The sequence below is a fragment of the Myotis daubentonii genome, chromosome 1, assembly GCF_963259705.1.
Source record: "Myotis daubentonii chromosome 1, mMyoDau2.1, whole genome shotgun sequence".
Lineage (NCBI taxonomy): Eukaryota > Metazoa > Chordata > Mammalia > Chiroptera > Vespertilionidae > Myotis > Myotis daubentonii.
The window spans coordinates 133162749-133178542 of NC_081840.1; the positions used below are offsets into that span (position 1 = coordinate 133162749).

Here is a 15794-nt window from a genome sequence, read left to right on the forward strand (position 1 = left end):
CTCAACCTTCCTAACGCCACAACCCTTTAATACAGTTCCTCATGTTGTGGCGACCCCCAACCATAAAATTATTTTCGTTGCTACTTCATAACTGTAATTTTGCTACTCTTATGAATCGTAATGTAAATATCTGATATGCAGGATGTATTTTCATTGTTCGCGACCCACAGGTTGAGAACCGCTGCTCTATAGGGCATTCCAGAGTCCTAGAAGTTTTATTGCACAAAAATGGCTGAAAAACAGTGATGGTGAAGAGTAAATAGTGAACAATTAGATAAGGCCCCTGCTCCCTAGGAACTTATCTTGGATATGGACAAGGAGCAATATGACAAACAATAAGCAAGTAAATAACTAATCAGCAGAATTTCAGGTAGTTTATATATTTAAATGACAACAAGAAGCCAGACATAGAAGATCCATGCATAGAGCACCCCTGTCAAAAGGAATAGAGAGCATATGACTTGGAGGTGGGGCAGCCTTTGTGTGAAATAACCAGGAGGCCAGAATGGACAGAGTTAAGTAAGTGTTAGGGATATAGGTCATTCTAAGTACGGATGAAAGAAGGAGAAATGAGAGGAACCACATCGTATAGAGTATGTAGGCTAGGGTTATAGGCTTCAATTTTATTTTAATTGACCGCTAGGCTGCTATCCCTACCATCCATTCACAGGATTCTTTTCATTTTGCCAAACTGAAACACTGTACTCAATAAACAATAACTTCCCATTACTCCCATACACCGGCATTGGAGATTTTTGAGCAGGGCAGTGATAACATGTATTTTATATCTAAAAATATGACTGTTGGCTCTATGGAGAAAATACTGTTAGGTAAGAATAGAGTTACCAACAGGAAACTGGTTAGAAAATACTGCAGATGAGACATGATAGTATATGAACCACTGTGTTAGCAGAGGATGGATTCAAAATGCATTTTGTCAGTAAATCAGACAAGATTTGAGGATGGTAACAACAGATATGGAGAAGGATGTGGGTTCTTCTTTAGGAATGTTAACTGTCAGTTGCCTTTTAAATGTCTACTAATAGATGGAGGTGTCACATAGTTGGGCATACACATCCAGAACTAAGGATAGAAGCCAGCATCTGTATATGATAATACGTTTGGGAGTCATTGGCAATTGTGTGGTATTTAAAGCAACGGGGTTGGCTGAGATAATCAAGGGAGATAATGCAGCTAAAGAAGAGGCACAAGAATAGTTCCTGGGGTCAAGCTGGGAAGAGGCCTCTATGAATGTGCTGCTCAGTCTTAGCTGAGTACTGCAGGAACCTGGGTCTGGACTCACACAGGAGGCAAAGCTATGTATGTAAAATACGATCATACTCCGGACTTTACAGGTTGTACTGGGTCTAGTTGTGAGAGAGGGGATATCCTGTCCCATAATTTATGTCTAAACCAGAACATCTGAGAGGGGGATGGAATTAGAGGGATGCCTGTCAGTAGTGAGAAATTCTTAGTCATTTGAAAGACTCCAACACTATTTTTTAATCCACTTACTTATTTGATTAGTTTTAATTATGATAAAATGTACATAACATTTATTATCCTAACCACTTTTAAACACACAGTTCAGTAGCGTTAAGTACATTCCCATTGTTGTGCAACTGATCTCCAGAACTCTTTTCATCTTGGAAAACTAAAACTCTATGTCCATTAAACAACAACTCGCCATTCTCCTCTTCTGCATCTCTTGCACCACCATTTCAGTCTCTATGAAATTGATTATTTCAGGTATTCCATATGTTTGTCTTTTTGTGACTGATTTATTTCACTCAGTATAATGCTCTCATGGTTCACCCATTCCAACACTTTTTGTTATTAGATACACAATATGCTAAACATGTAATTAATATATTTAACTAAGAAAAAAGAAGGTAAATATTTCATGATAGGAAACCTTTGAGTATATTTTGTTTTCCCCAAAATTAATGATGCTAACATGTATATTTAAATTGTCTCTATTATAAGGTAGAATATTAAATACACATTACATCTCATAACTATTTGATTGATCTTGAAAGGTTTCATAAGTGGTTCAAAAACAAGTTTAAAAAATTATGTGATTTTTATGTATATATTATTTCTTTGGGTTCAAGTAAATAATATCCATTTTTTTCAATTTCTGCTGCCCTAAGTATCTAAGTATCATCTTAAATTAATTTTTTGAAAACTAAATTTTATGACATGGGTCATAATATAACTTGAAAAGTCATGCTGTTCTTTTTTCCAGTTGGTCACCAGAGCCTGAATTTTGGGGTAGGATCCTAACTAATGAATTATGAAAACGGTGCATGTCATGTGTCTTGCCTTGTGATGATTTTAGCTGTCTATGATTTGTTAATTATTTGGAAATCTCTCACCCTTTCTTCTAGAAAAGCATTCTGGTTGTTGCATGTGTTCTCCTTTGCCATCTTCAAGCGTTTGGGAAATGGAAATAGGGAAGCAGTAGCTTCTTAGAAAAACTATAGATGAATGGAACAGGAACTGCAAAATTAGCAAAAAGTAACAGGAACTGTTGATCTTGTACATTATTGCTTTTGCTTATTTTTTTTTCTCCTTTGCTAGGAGACCTGTTATGATGATGTGTGTAGTGCTCACCACACTCCCCAGTTTCAGCTTTTCTATAGCAGTGACGGAGGTATGGAATTTTTATTTCTTCTGACGCAAGATTTTAAAATTTCCTGTTATTGGGATTTGATAGAGTGGTGTGCCCAACAAGTTTCTTAAAGTTTATTTTATCCATTCTTCTTCCCAAATGCAATATATATATTTGTCATTGTTACCTCCATGGTTAAGGAGGAAAGTCTAGAAGCCAATTTAAAAGAGATTACTTCTGTGTTTGTGTGTGAGAAGCAGGAATGTTATTTCAAAATAATTTTTAAAAGCAAGGATTTGGAATTTGAAAATAGATCCACATTTGTTTCTTCTGAGAAACAGTGGTTCTCAACCTTCCTAATGCTGCGACCCTTTAATACAGTTCTTCATGTTGTGGTGACCCCCAACCATAAAATTATTTTCGTTGCTACTTCATAACTGTAATTTTGCTACTGTTATGAATCGTAATGTAAATATCTGATATGCGATATATGTTTTCCGATGGTCGCGACCCACAGGTTGAGAACCGCTGTAACCTGATGTTTCTCATGATCATATTCAATTATAAAGGAAAAAAACATTATTCCCGTGAACAACCACCGACACTCTAAGACAGTGGTTCTCAACCTTCCTAATGCCGTGACCCTTTAATACAGTTCCTCATGTTGTGGTGACCCCCAATTTCGTTGTTACAAATCGAACATAATTAAAGCATAGTGATTAATCACAAAAACAATATGTAATTATATATGTGTTTTCCGATGGTCTTAGGCGATCCCTGTGAAAGGGTCGTTCGACCCCCAAAGGGGTCGCAACCCACAGGTTGAGAACCACTGCTCTAAAGACCTTTGATAATATACCCATTGACAAATAATTTCTGTATGATACATAATTGAAAATAACTTTATATTTTTGACTACATGCTGCTTTAATGGATGGAGGCCTGCAGAACAAGAATATTATAGGCAGGACTTTCTGGATGTAGAATTTATTATCCAAGAAGTTAAAAAAAGAATGCCCTCCTAATCTTATTAATTGTAAGGTGCTGTGAAAGATAAGAGTTTTCATTTCCCCTAGGTGCACAGCTCAAATTATTTTGTGATATTTCATTTATATGTTGACCAGATATCATTAAATGCATGTACATGCCAGGTGCTGTATTAGTTACTGGAAATAGACCCCTCAGGAAATTTGACGACTCTGATCTTCAGGAATTTACTGATAATAGAGAGAGAAATAGACAATTAGACTAAGTATAGGTGCCGTGAGTACCCAGGTAATTTTCCACTCCAGTTTAACACACAAACAGAAAAGTGCACAAAACATCAATATACAATATTAATTCGATACCACAAAGCAAATCTCTGTGTAAAAAAGTAAAAACATAAAGCTTTGCCAGCTGCCTGAAGGCAACCCTATGTTCCTTGCAATGACTACACCCTCCTTAAAGGTAGCTCTCCCGTAACTTCTAATACTTCAGATAAATTCCTCTGTTTTGTTATATATTCAGAGTTCAAGCCCTTTGTTGATTACATGTATTGCAAATATCTTCATGTTCTATGACTTAATACTCTTAATGGTATCTTTTTGATAAAGAGAGTTTCTTTATTTAAAAAAATAGCCCCATTTATCAATTTCTTTCCTTTATGGACAGTGCTTGGGTTTGAGAAGATTTTGTCATATTGTGACTCTGAATCTTGAGGAACTGAAGATCTCCTATATTATATTTTGGGTCCTGTATTGTTTTGCCATTCTCTTTTAGATTAAAAATAGATCTAGAGCTAATTTCTGTACATCTTTACAGTAGGGAGGCAATTTCTATTTATTTTCCCCCCCAAATAACATCCAATGGACTATGCACCATTTATTAAAACGTCTGTTTTCCAACATCTCTCTATAGTACTACTTTGCTACTTTTGTTATAAATCAGGTCTATTTCTGAATTTTCTGTTCTGTCCCATTACCTACTTTTCTATTCCTGTGCCAATACCACATTGACTTAATTCCTGTAGTTTTATAATAGCTCTTTACAAACAGAAAAGTAAATCTTCATATCTTTTTCTTTTTCTTCTAGTGTCTTGCCCTTTGTATTTCTATATACATTTTAGAATCAGCTTGTCACTTTCCATAAAAACTTGGAATTTTGATTGAAGTTGCTTTAAATGCTATCTTTTTTAAAATCTTATTTTCTCTTTGCTATTAGTATGTAGAAATAATCCATTTTGGGAAGATTTTTCTTCATATGCACTCATATAGTCTATGACTATTTTGTTTTTCTTTCTTGCCAAAGTTTATACTGTTTATTTCTTTATCCTGCCTTATTACACTGGCTGGAACCTCAAGTGCACTGTTGAACAGAAATGGTTGTGGTGGCACCTTTGTTTCACTCCTGATCTCAGAGGGAAAACTCTTAACATATAACCATTAATATGATGCTTGCCACTGTGTTTTTTAAGTAGATGCCTCAATCAGATGAAGAAAGTGCCCCAAAGCCTTGCTGGGTTTACCTAGGCTCTCCCTTCTTGGAAGATCCTAAATTCCAATTCTTGTCCTCCTAGGTCTTTGATATCAGACCTTTCAGAGGCTGTGCTTACCAGCAGGCTTGGAGGAATTGTCCATTTTACCACGGCCAGAAGCCTGCTGTTATATTTTCACATGTATTGCCTTGAACTGAAGGCTCATCCATTGATATAAATACTTATTACATCTTTAGAAATGGTTCAAAACCTCATGGGGATAAATATCTGAGAAGCTGAAAACCAAGCTTTTAGTATTTTAATAAATGTATAGCACTGATTTCAGATAATTAAAACTTTTTTTTAAAAAAAGAAAGCATATAAAGTTAATGCTTCTAAATGGTTTTATGACAACAGGTTCAAAAGAGTGTTAATGGTTCTGCTAATAACTTGCCGGACACCTTGCCTGACCTACCAGTCTCTCTGGTTCTGACTTCCTTGATCGTGGTTGACATCATTGAAAAACTCAGGACATACCCTCTTAGAGGGAGGCAAAAAAGTAAGTATTCTCTTAAAGGTATTTTTTTTTTAAGTTTGACCTGTTGTTCACTTTTCTGCCACCCTGTTATCTGTTGACATGTTTAATGATAACTCTGTAAAGCTAAAGTTACAGACAGAAGATTACAAATGAAGATATCTAAATACAATTATTTTTAAACCTACTTTGATAGCTAGGCAATTATTCTTGTTTCTAACTTTCATTTTGATAATACTGATAAATGAATAAAGTTACCAAATATTTAATACCAAACATTTTAATGTTTAGCAAGAAAATTATCTAAGTAAATTATTATAGCTTTATATTTTTAGGAACTCTTAAAACTTTATCCCTGGCCAATGTGGCTCAGTTGGTTGGACATCATCCCATGCACTGAAAAGTTGCTAGTTTGATTCCAGGTTAGGGCACGTGCCCAGGTTGCAGGCTCAATCCCTAGTAGGGGCGTGCAGGAGGCAGCAGCCAATGATGTTCCACTCTTGCATTGATGTTTCTCTATCTCTTCTCCCTTCATTTGTCTCTAAAAAAATCAATAACAATTATTTAAAAACAGAAAAACTTTAAGTTTAGATGAATATATAGAGAGTTTAGTATAGATACCTTTGATACAGAAATTAATATGACTATTACAGTTATGTCCTGTATAATTATTTTTGATAGTGGATTATCAAAAAGCTAAAGATCACACTAAAAAAAAAAACCACACACACACACACACACACACACACAAGATATGCCACAATTCTCAAAAGGGATCAGTCAAAACTAAATAATGGCTGGCCTTTTTAAAAAAATATTTTGTGAATTGAATATTTTGTTTGGTTAGTACTAAATTCCCTCAACTTTCATTGAATTTCATGTGATAGTATCTGTGTTTAATTCACAGTATTTGTATGCTACAGTTATTGTATGGTTAAGATTTTATATTTGAAATGAGTGGGTTTTGACTCATCACTTCCTGATGAACTGGATGGGGTAAACTGAATGAATCATAGGAGAGTGCTTTGGAGTGATAGGCATGACTACTACAGCCAGGAAGGAAAAGAGCAGAGAATCATTTTATGGGTTATGAGCCACCACCCTTCCAGTCAGTCACTCTTGATCCTCAAACTGAAAAGCAAAACGGAGTTGGAGGCCACCAGGAAATGTGGCACTCTGAGCTTCATATGTTGTCCTTCGTCCTTTGGTGAGAAGTGATGAACTATTATGTTTAACACACACATGTGACATGTTAGATAAGATGGCAGCCAGTGGCCATCTGTCGAGGAAAAGGAACTCCAAAGTTACATCTGCCCTTCACTGTCAAGTGTATTTTTTTTAGCTGAGGAGACTTGGGAATCGTTAAACCCTTTGCTACTTCTCTATGCCCCTTAATGACATAAGTGAATTTTGAAATTGCACTTTTTTATTTTTATTTATTTTAGAGACAAAGAGGGTGGGGGGAGAGAGAGAGAGAGAGAGAGAGAGAGAGAGAGAGAGAGAGAGAGAGAGATACCAATTTTTAGTTCCACTTATTTATGCATTCATTGGTTGCTTCTTGCATGTACCCTGACCGGAGGTCAAACCTGCAACTTTGGTGTATTGGGACTATGCTCAAACCAACTCAGTTACCCAGCCAGGGCCTGCACTGTATTTAATGACTCTGTATTTCCATGCGAATATGAACTTTCCTGTTCCTACTTTTTAGTGCAATTTCTCTTAAAAAATGCACATTTATATTTTTGGGAAGAAGTTATTGGCTTTTTATATTTTAAGTGATGAGTTGGATTTTTAAAGGGGAATTTTGCCTGCATCAGAAGTCACAATGACACTGAGAATCGAAATAAGCACACTCCAAAGAAAAAGTCCACCTTAGGGAGAAGCCTCCAGGGCATCTTACATAACTGCTTCTCCTTCCCGTGCTCCGCTTTGTCCAAAGTGAAGAGGGCTAGTAGCTGTTTTAATAGGTCCACCATTTAAATCCCAGTTTTTTAAAAAAACTAGCATTCACTCAAAATACCTTTGTAAATATTAATTATATATGCATCTAATTTTTATGCAAACTCTGAACTCAAATAGTCTCCAATACTTATTTTAACATACACACTAATAAAATATGTGAATTTTGAATCCATGGGAAATTCTGATTATCCTCTGGAACTTAAATTAATACACAAACTCAATAACATATAAATGGTACTGCATACATCTTAAAATAAGCAAGTGTGCTACAAATATGGTTTCACTGCATGGGATACTTCAGGATCAGAGAAGTAGGGGAGGGTGGGTGACAAGCAGGTTTAGGAGTGTTTGGCGCCCTCCAGGCTTGCAGCAGCTCTGACCTTCTGCTGATGAAGCTAAGGTCACCTAATTGCTTAGATGCTCTTTTGTTTATATATATTTTATTGATTTTTTACAGAGAGGAAGGGAGAAGGATAGAGAGCTAGAAACATTGATGAGAGAGAAACATTGATCAGCTGCCTCCTGCACACCTCCTACTGAGGATGTGCCCACAACCCAGGTACATGCCCTTGACCAGAATCGAACCTGGGACCCTTCAGTCTGCAGGCTGATGCTCTATCCACTGAGCCAAACAGGCCAGAGCAATTTCTTTAAAAAAAAATTTTTTTAATGTATATATTTTTATTGATTTCAGAGAGAAAGGGGGAGAGAGAGAGGGAGAGAGAGAGAGATAGAAACATCAATGATGAGATAGAATCATTGATCGGCTGCCTCCTGCACACCCCTACTGGGGATTGAGCCCACAACCTGGGCATGTGCCCTTGACCGGAATTGAACCTGGGACCCCTCAGTCCACAGGCCAACACTCTATCCACTGAGCCAAACCAGCTAAGGCTGCTTAGATGCTCTTTCTCTAACTGAGCTGTTTCAGTTCCAAGTCTGACCATCATGTAGTGTTTCCTTTTCTAAATCTAATCTAATAAAAGAGAAACATGCAAATTGACCACACCTCCGCTATGCCCAAGCCATGCCCACCAGCCAATCAGAGCGACTATATGCAAATTAACCCAACCAAGATGGCAGCCAGCAGCCACAGAGCTGGAACAAGCAGGAGGCTTGGTTGCCTGGGTGATGGAGGAAGCCAAGCTTCGCGCCTGCCTTGAGCTGGCTGTGGCCTCCTCTCATGGCAAGAAATTTTCAATTATAGAAGACAAATAAATCCCAGATACCTGCTTCCAGCCAGCCTCCACTGGGAGCTTGGGTGGCTGGGGGCTGTGGCCAGCCTGCAAACAGCCATCAGCCCCTCACCCAGGCTGGCCACACCCTCATGGGGTGAGGGTCCCCACTGGGGGCCTTGGCCAGCCTGCAAATAGCCATCAACCTCTCTCCCAGACTGGCCAGGCACCCCAGCAGGACCCCCCATCCTGAAGGGGGTGTGGGCAGCCTGAAAACAGCCCTCAGCCCTTCATCCAGGATGGCCAAGCACCCCAGTGGGGACCCCCACACTGGAGGGGCTGTGGCCAGACTGAAAACCGCCCTCTGCCCCTCACCCAGGCTGTCCAGGCATCCTAGCGGGACCCCCACCCTGATCCAGGACACCCTTCAGGGAAAACCAGCCGGCCCCTACCCATGCACCAGGCCTCTATCCTATATAATAAAAGGGTAATATGCAAATTGACCCTAATAGCAGAACGACTGGGAATGACTGGTCACTATGACACACACTGACCACCAGGAGGCAGACTTTCAATGCAGGAGCTGTCCCTAGGTGGTCAGTATGCTCCCACAGGGGGAGCTCTGCTCAGCCACAAGCCAGGCTGCTGGCTGCCAGTACAGTGGTGGTGGTGGGAGCCTCTCCCGCCTCCTCCGCAGCGCTAAGGATGTCCGACTACAGCTTAGTCCTGCTCCTGGCTGGCAAGTGGACATCCCCCGAGGGCTCCCGGGCTGCCAGAGGGATGTCTGACTGCCAGCTTAGGCCCAATCACCCCGGGGAACGGGCCTAAGCCAGCAGGTGGTCATCCTCTGAGGGGTCCCAGACTGGGAGAGGGCATAGGCTGGGCTGAGGGACCCCCCTGAGTGCACAAATTTTTGTGCACCGGACCTCTAGTTAAAAAATAAAAGTCATTCTTGCTCATCTGGTTGGAGCATCATCCCTGTTCACCAAAAAGATTGCAGGTTCAATTCCAGCCAGGGCACGTACCTAGGCTGTGGGTTCGATTCTGGTCAGGCACGTAGGCAATGGATTGATGTTTCTCACATCGATGATTCTCTTTCTCCCCTTCCTCTCTCTCTAAAATCAATGGGAAAAAACAACTCATATCCTCAGGTGAGGATTAAAAAAATAATAATAAAATAAAAGGTATTCTTAATAGGAAATAAACTTATGCTTAAAGCAGTCTTCCTGGACCAAGGCAGCCTTGGGCTCACTTCCTATAACCAGTTGAAGTGTTTCAGTATCAAGTGATTACGTCTCACATAGGGATGTTTTCTGGTAGGTAGCTCTCTGAGGCATGGCAGAGTCACACATGGACGTACTCCTCTAATAATGTTTCATTCAATGTCGTAAAATTGTTTTCGCTATATGTCATTTTGCTTAAAGTCACAGAACAATGACAGTAAATGATAACTTACTATAATGTCAGGCCCTAGTCTTGTGAAAAAATAAGAATATAATATACAGACTGAATGTCCCCAGCTTTTATTATTTTTTCTTTGTCCCCAGCTTTTAGTGGTATCTGTGTACAAATGAGCATACTGTTACATTTCCATCTGAATTTTGCTAGTTCACTCCCAACCTACTATTGCCCGGACCTCCATCTCTCTGCCTCTCTCATTGTTCCCTCTTGTTTTAAAACCAGACCCAAAGTGAGTCTCCTGACCTCTCATTTGTTGTCTAGACTGTTGACTACCCCGTGGCTCCTGCTGTCCTCCCAGTCATCATTCTCATGCACAGACAACTTGCTGTGCTATTTTCCTACCACTCCTGCCAGACTCTCTGCTCTAAACACTCAGTACTGCTGCTGCTCGCCTCTGGGATGTTGCCTGATGTTCTACTGAGGCTTCACACTGATAACCTTTCCTCTGCAAGTTGGATACCGACATTCTTCCGCTGAGTCCTACTTTTCTAGAGAGGCCCAATCAGCGTAATGGAATAGCTATTTCCCCGAGGAAACAGAAGCTTTTTTCCCCAGCGTGCTGGTATACGAGGGTTGGCTGAGCTTTAATGATTGCAAGTAATGGCCATGCGACTTCCCTGAATCCACCATTTCTCCTCCTATCACTAGATCTTGTGGCTTCTTTTTTCCGCACAGGATCTCATAGATTCTCTTTACATCAAATGCCTATATTGTCTGAACCTCCAAATCAGGCTCACCTTTAGATTTCCTTTCCTGCCTCCTATATAAACCAGCTAATGCAAACAGACACATAAAGAAGTCCATGGATAGGGTGCACATTTTCAGTTCCACCTGCAGGACTCATTTGAATAGCATGAGCCTGCTTGTGCACCATGTTGTCAGCGGTATAACAGAGTATAATAGTTCAAATACTTTGGGGCCGCAGATGAAGGAAAGCTTTAGCTTATCCAAGGGTTTAGTGTACATGTTTTGGTAGTAAAAATTACTTCAGTTGGATTTCACACCCTGAATTGACAAACCTTGCTGAAATGGAAGTTGCCTTCTTAACACCAGCTACTGTTTGTTTCCAAATGGTCAATTTGGAAATCTACAAAGCTACTTCAAGAGTTACGCTGAAAACTTCTGGATGCCCCAAGTCCTACTGGAACCAGATCAACAAATTTTTTGCTTTTCAGAAGTTAGCGTTTTATGTCAGATTTCACTTGAAAAGTGGACCTTCTGCTAATGATTGAAAGCCATTAATCTAGGCCTTCATTTAGAGTCAGAAGCTGTGTCTATTTCTAGGGTGGTAATATAACTTGGCGGGCCAATTCTCTACCCCTCTAGTCGTTGGCTCTCTGGGAATCATGACACTGCGCCCCCTAGGGACAAAGTGTGTCCACATCCAAAGTCTTGTGGCTGCTGCTGCTCTGGGATACAATACAACAAAATACAGCACAACACAACACAACACAACACAACACAACACAACACAACACACAATTGCTTTACAGGTAGAGCAGGCCCATGCCAGAAGAGTATTCACACACAGTTTGTAGCCCAACACATACAAAACCCAGATAGCCTTTTGTAACACTCCATTTTGAATTGTCTTATTTCTAACATTTTCTGTTTATCCAAAATAATACAAATTCATTTAAAATGTCAAAAAAGAAGAAAAGGGAAATCAACCAGACTCCGACACACTAGAGATTTATAACTAACAGCATCTTGATAGGCATTCTTCACTTAAGAAAATCTATTTTGTAACTTCCTTTTTTCCTTAACAATATGTTGTGGGTATCATTCTTGTTATTACATCTTTTTCTGCTGAGTCATTTTTATTGGGTGAATAATATTCCATTATATGAATGAACCATGATTTATGAAATTATAATATAGTTGATGTGTGGATAGTGTTTAGGGAGTCTGTGTTTAGGGGGACCCTGTGCTGTGTATGGGAGTGAGAAGCCACTCAGCGAGGTGACTAGCCAAGCAGAGGCTGGGGACAGAGAGAGTTATGTTCGCAGCAGTTATGCCGCTGGACGACAGCTGAGTGATATCAGGATGATGACTGCAGTGTCCTCAGAAGACCCTGAGCATCTGCACATGCCCACACTCCTTGGCAACAGTGCTTTCCAGAAGAAAGGGACTATTATGGACTGGCTGCACAGGAGGCCGTGGGGATTGTACAAACAGGGTGGCAAGATAGTTTGGCTACATAAGGGATATCTGCATAGTCAGGAACAACTTGCTAGAGGTGAGATCAACAGGCTATTTGAGTAGAAAACATCAGAGCTTTTCAGAGGAGTTGGTTTCCACTATCACATCAGTAAGAGGTGCCAGAGATAGTGTTGGCAGTGTAAGGTTTTCAAATAAATCTGCTCACAGTGGCCCTACTCCAGTTCCTTCTGGGCGGTTTCTTTAATACCCAGAGACTTGGGCCAAGTATGGCAGGACCTCAAAGCATAATGCTATGTCTTTAGGTAAAATGCTAGATGTACAATTTCTGGCTTAAAGTATATGCAAGGCTTTAAGGTTTTTTGATGTGTCAATCAATCAATGGCTCCCTCCAAAGAATGCCCTACTTTACCTTCTAAACAGCAGTGTCAGAAAACACCTGTTTCTCCTCAGCCTTGTAACATTAGATGATTTATTCCTTTTCATCTTTGCTAATTTCATAGGCAAAATAGTGTCTTAATGTTTTATAATCTGCTTAAAGTAGTACTTGTGTTGCATATTTCTCATAGATTTATTGGCTATTTGTGATTTTTAAACAATCATATATTTATATCCTTGATCTGTTTTTCTGACACATCCATTCTTTGTTTTTTTTAAAGTACTGACTCATGAGTTTTGTAAGTAGTAAGAATTTTAAGCTTTGTATGTCCTAACTTATCATATATTTCAGGGATATATGCCTCTTAATTTCATTATGGTGTTTTTGCAATAGGAAAGGTTTAATTTTGATACAATTCAGTCTATTAATATATCCTTTATGGACTCTGTATTTCATGCTATGCTTAAAAAGTTGTTTTTTTTTTCACTTCAAGGGGATATAAATATTTACTAATTATTTTATCAAAAATATATATTTTTTAACTTTTTAATTGAATTTATTGGGGTGAGATTGTTTAATAAAATTATATAGTTTCAGGAAATAATTCTATAATACATCATCTGTATGGAGTATTCTGTGTTCATCTCCCCAAGTCAAGTTTCCTTCCCTCACCATTTATCCTCCCCTTACCCTCTTCTACCTCACTCCACCCCTCTTTCCTCTGGGAACCACCACAGTGTTGTCTGTGTCTATGAAGGTTTTGTTTTGCTTTGTTGTTTTTGCTTAATCCCTTCACCTTTTTCACCTAGCCCCCCAAACCCCCTCCCCTCTGACAGCTCTCAGTCCGCTTTCTATCTGTGAGTCTGTTTCTATTTTGTTTGCCAGTTAATTTTGTTCATTCCATCCTACATATGAGTGAAATCTTTGGCATTTGTCTTTCTCTGGCTGGCTTACTAGTACTTTGCTTACATAATGCTTTCCAGGTCCATCCATGCTATCCAAAGGGTAAGAATGCCTTCTTTTTATGGCTGAGTATATTCCATTGTGTAAATGTACCACAGCTTTTTTTATCCACTCATCTACTGATGGACCCTTGGGCTGTTTCATATCTTGACTATTGTAAATAACACTGCAATGAGCATAAGGGTGCCTATATTCTTTTATATTAGTGTTTTGGGTTTCTTTGGCTATATTTCCGGATTTGGAGTCACTGGGGTCATAAGGCAGTTCCTTTTAATTTTTTGAGGAAACTCCTACTGCTCTCCACAGAGGCTGCACCAGTCTGCATTCCCACCAACAGTGCACAAGTGTTCCCTTTTCTCCGCATCCTCACCAACACTTGTTGTTTGTTGACTTATTGATGATAGGCATTCTGACAGGTGTGAGGTGACAACTCATTATGGTTTTAATTTGCATTTCTCTGATGATTAATGTCATTGAATATCTTTTCATATGCCTATTGGCCATTTGTGTGTATCCTCTTAGGAAAAAGTGTCTTTTCAGGTTTTTTGCTCATTTTTAAATTAGATTATTTGTTTTTGGTGTTGTTTTATGGGTTCTTTATAAATTTTGGATATTAATCCCTCATCAGATGTATCATTGGTGAATATGTTCTCCCATTCAGTGGGTTGTTTTTTCATTTTGTTGATAGTTTCCTTTGCTGTGAAAAAAACATTTTAGCCCTAACTAGTTTGGTTCAGTGGATAGAGCGTTGCCCTGCGGACTGAAAGGTCCCAGGTTCAATTCTGGTCAAGGTCATGTACCTTGGTTGCGGGCACATCCCCAGTAAGGAGTGTCAAGAGGCAGCTGACCGATGTTTCTGGCTCATCGATGTTTCTAACTCTCTATCCCTCTCCCTTCCTCTCTGTAAAAAATAAATAAAATATATTTTAAAAACATTTTAGTTTGATGTAGTTCCATTTGTTTATTTTTTCTTTTGTTTCCTTTGCCTGAGGAGATATATCAGAGAAAATATTATTATGAGAAATGTCCCAGATTTTACTGCCTATGTTTTCTTCTAGGAGTTTTATGGTTTTGAGTCTAACATTAAGTCTTTAATCCATTTTGAGTTTATTCTTGTGTGCCGTGTGCGAAGGTGGTCTAGTTTCATTTTTTTTTTTTTTGAATGTATCTGTCCAATTTTCCCCGACACCATTTATTAAATAGACTATATTTTCCCCATTGTATGATTTTGCCTCCTTTGTCAAATATCAATTGACCATAAAGGCATGGGTTTATTTCAGGGCTTTCCATTCTGTTACATTGATCTAGGTTTGTTTTTATGCCAGTACCATGCTGTTTTGATTACTATGGCCTTTTAGTATAGTCTGATATCAGGTACTATGCTGTTGCTATTCAGGATCTTTTGTAGTTCCATATAAATTTTTGGAGTACTTGTTCTAGTTCAGTGAAATACACCATTGCTATCTTGATAGGAATTGTTGAATCTACGTATTGCTTTGGGTAGTATGGACATTTCATAATCCTAACCCAAGGACATGCTTTGAAAGAGAGAGAGAGGGAGAAGGAGAGAGAGAGAGAGAGAGAGAGAGAGAGAGAGAGAGAGAGAGAGAGAGAGAGAGAAGCATTATAATCAATTGGTTGCCTTTTGCATACTCCCTGGCTGGGATCAAACCCTCAACCCAGGTATACATGGCCCGACTGGGAATTGAACCAGCAATCTTTTGGTGCTCAGCCAACTGAACCACTCTGGCTGGGCAATATGGACACTTTAATGATGTTAATTATTCCTATCCATGAACACAGTCTATACTTTACTTATTGGTATCTTCTTCAGTTTCTTTCTTCAGTGTCTTGCAATTTTCTGAATACAGATCTTTTACATCCTTGCTTAAATTTATTCCTAGGTATTTTATTTTTTGATGCAATTGTAAATAGGATTGTTTTCTTACTTTCCCTTCTGGTGGTTCATTATTGGTGTGTAAAAATGCAACTCATTTTTGGATATTTATTTTATATCCTCCTACTTTACTTAATTTATTGACCAGTACTAGTGGTTTATTGGTGGAATCATTAGTGTTCTCTTCATACAG

The 15794-nt window shown here is 38.9% G+C and overlaps 1 protein-coding gene across 1 annotated transcript in view; it reads left to right on the top strand.

Moving 5' to 3' along the window:
- Window positions 1-15794, top strand: part of TMEM236 (transmembrane protein 236) — a 42517-nt gene that overhangs the window by 11772 nt on the left and 14951 nt on the right. The window contains exons 2-3 of the mRNA XM_059660467.1: window positions 2584-2656; window positions 5487-5628. Of these exons, the coding sequence (XP_059516450.1) occupies window positions 2584-2656; window positions 5487-5628 (215 nt within the window). The remainder of the gene's footprint in view (window positions 1-2583; window positions 2657-5486; window positions 5629-15794) is intronic.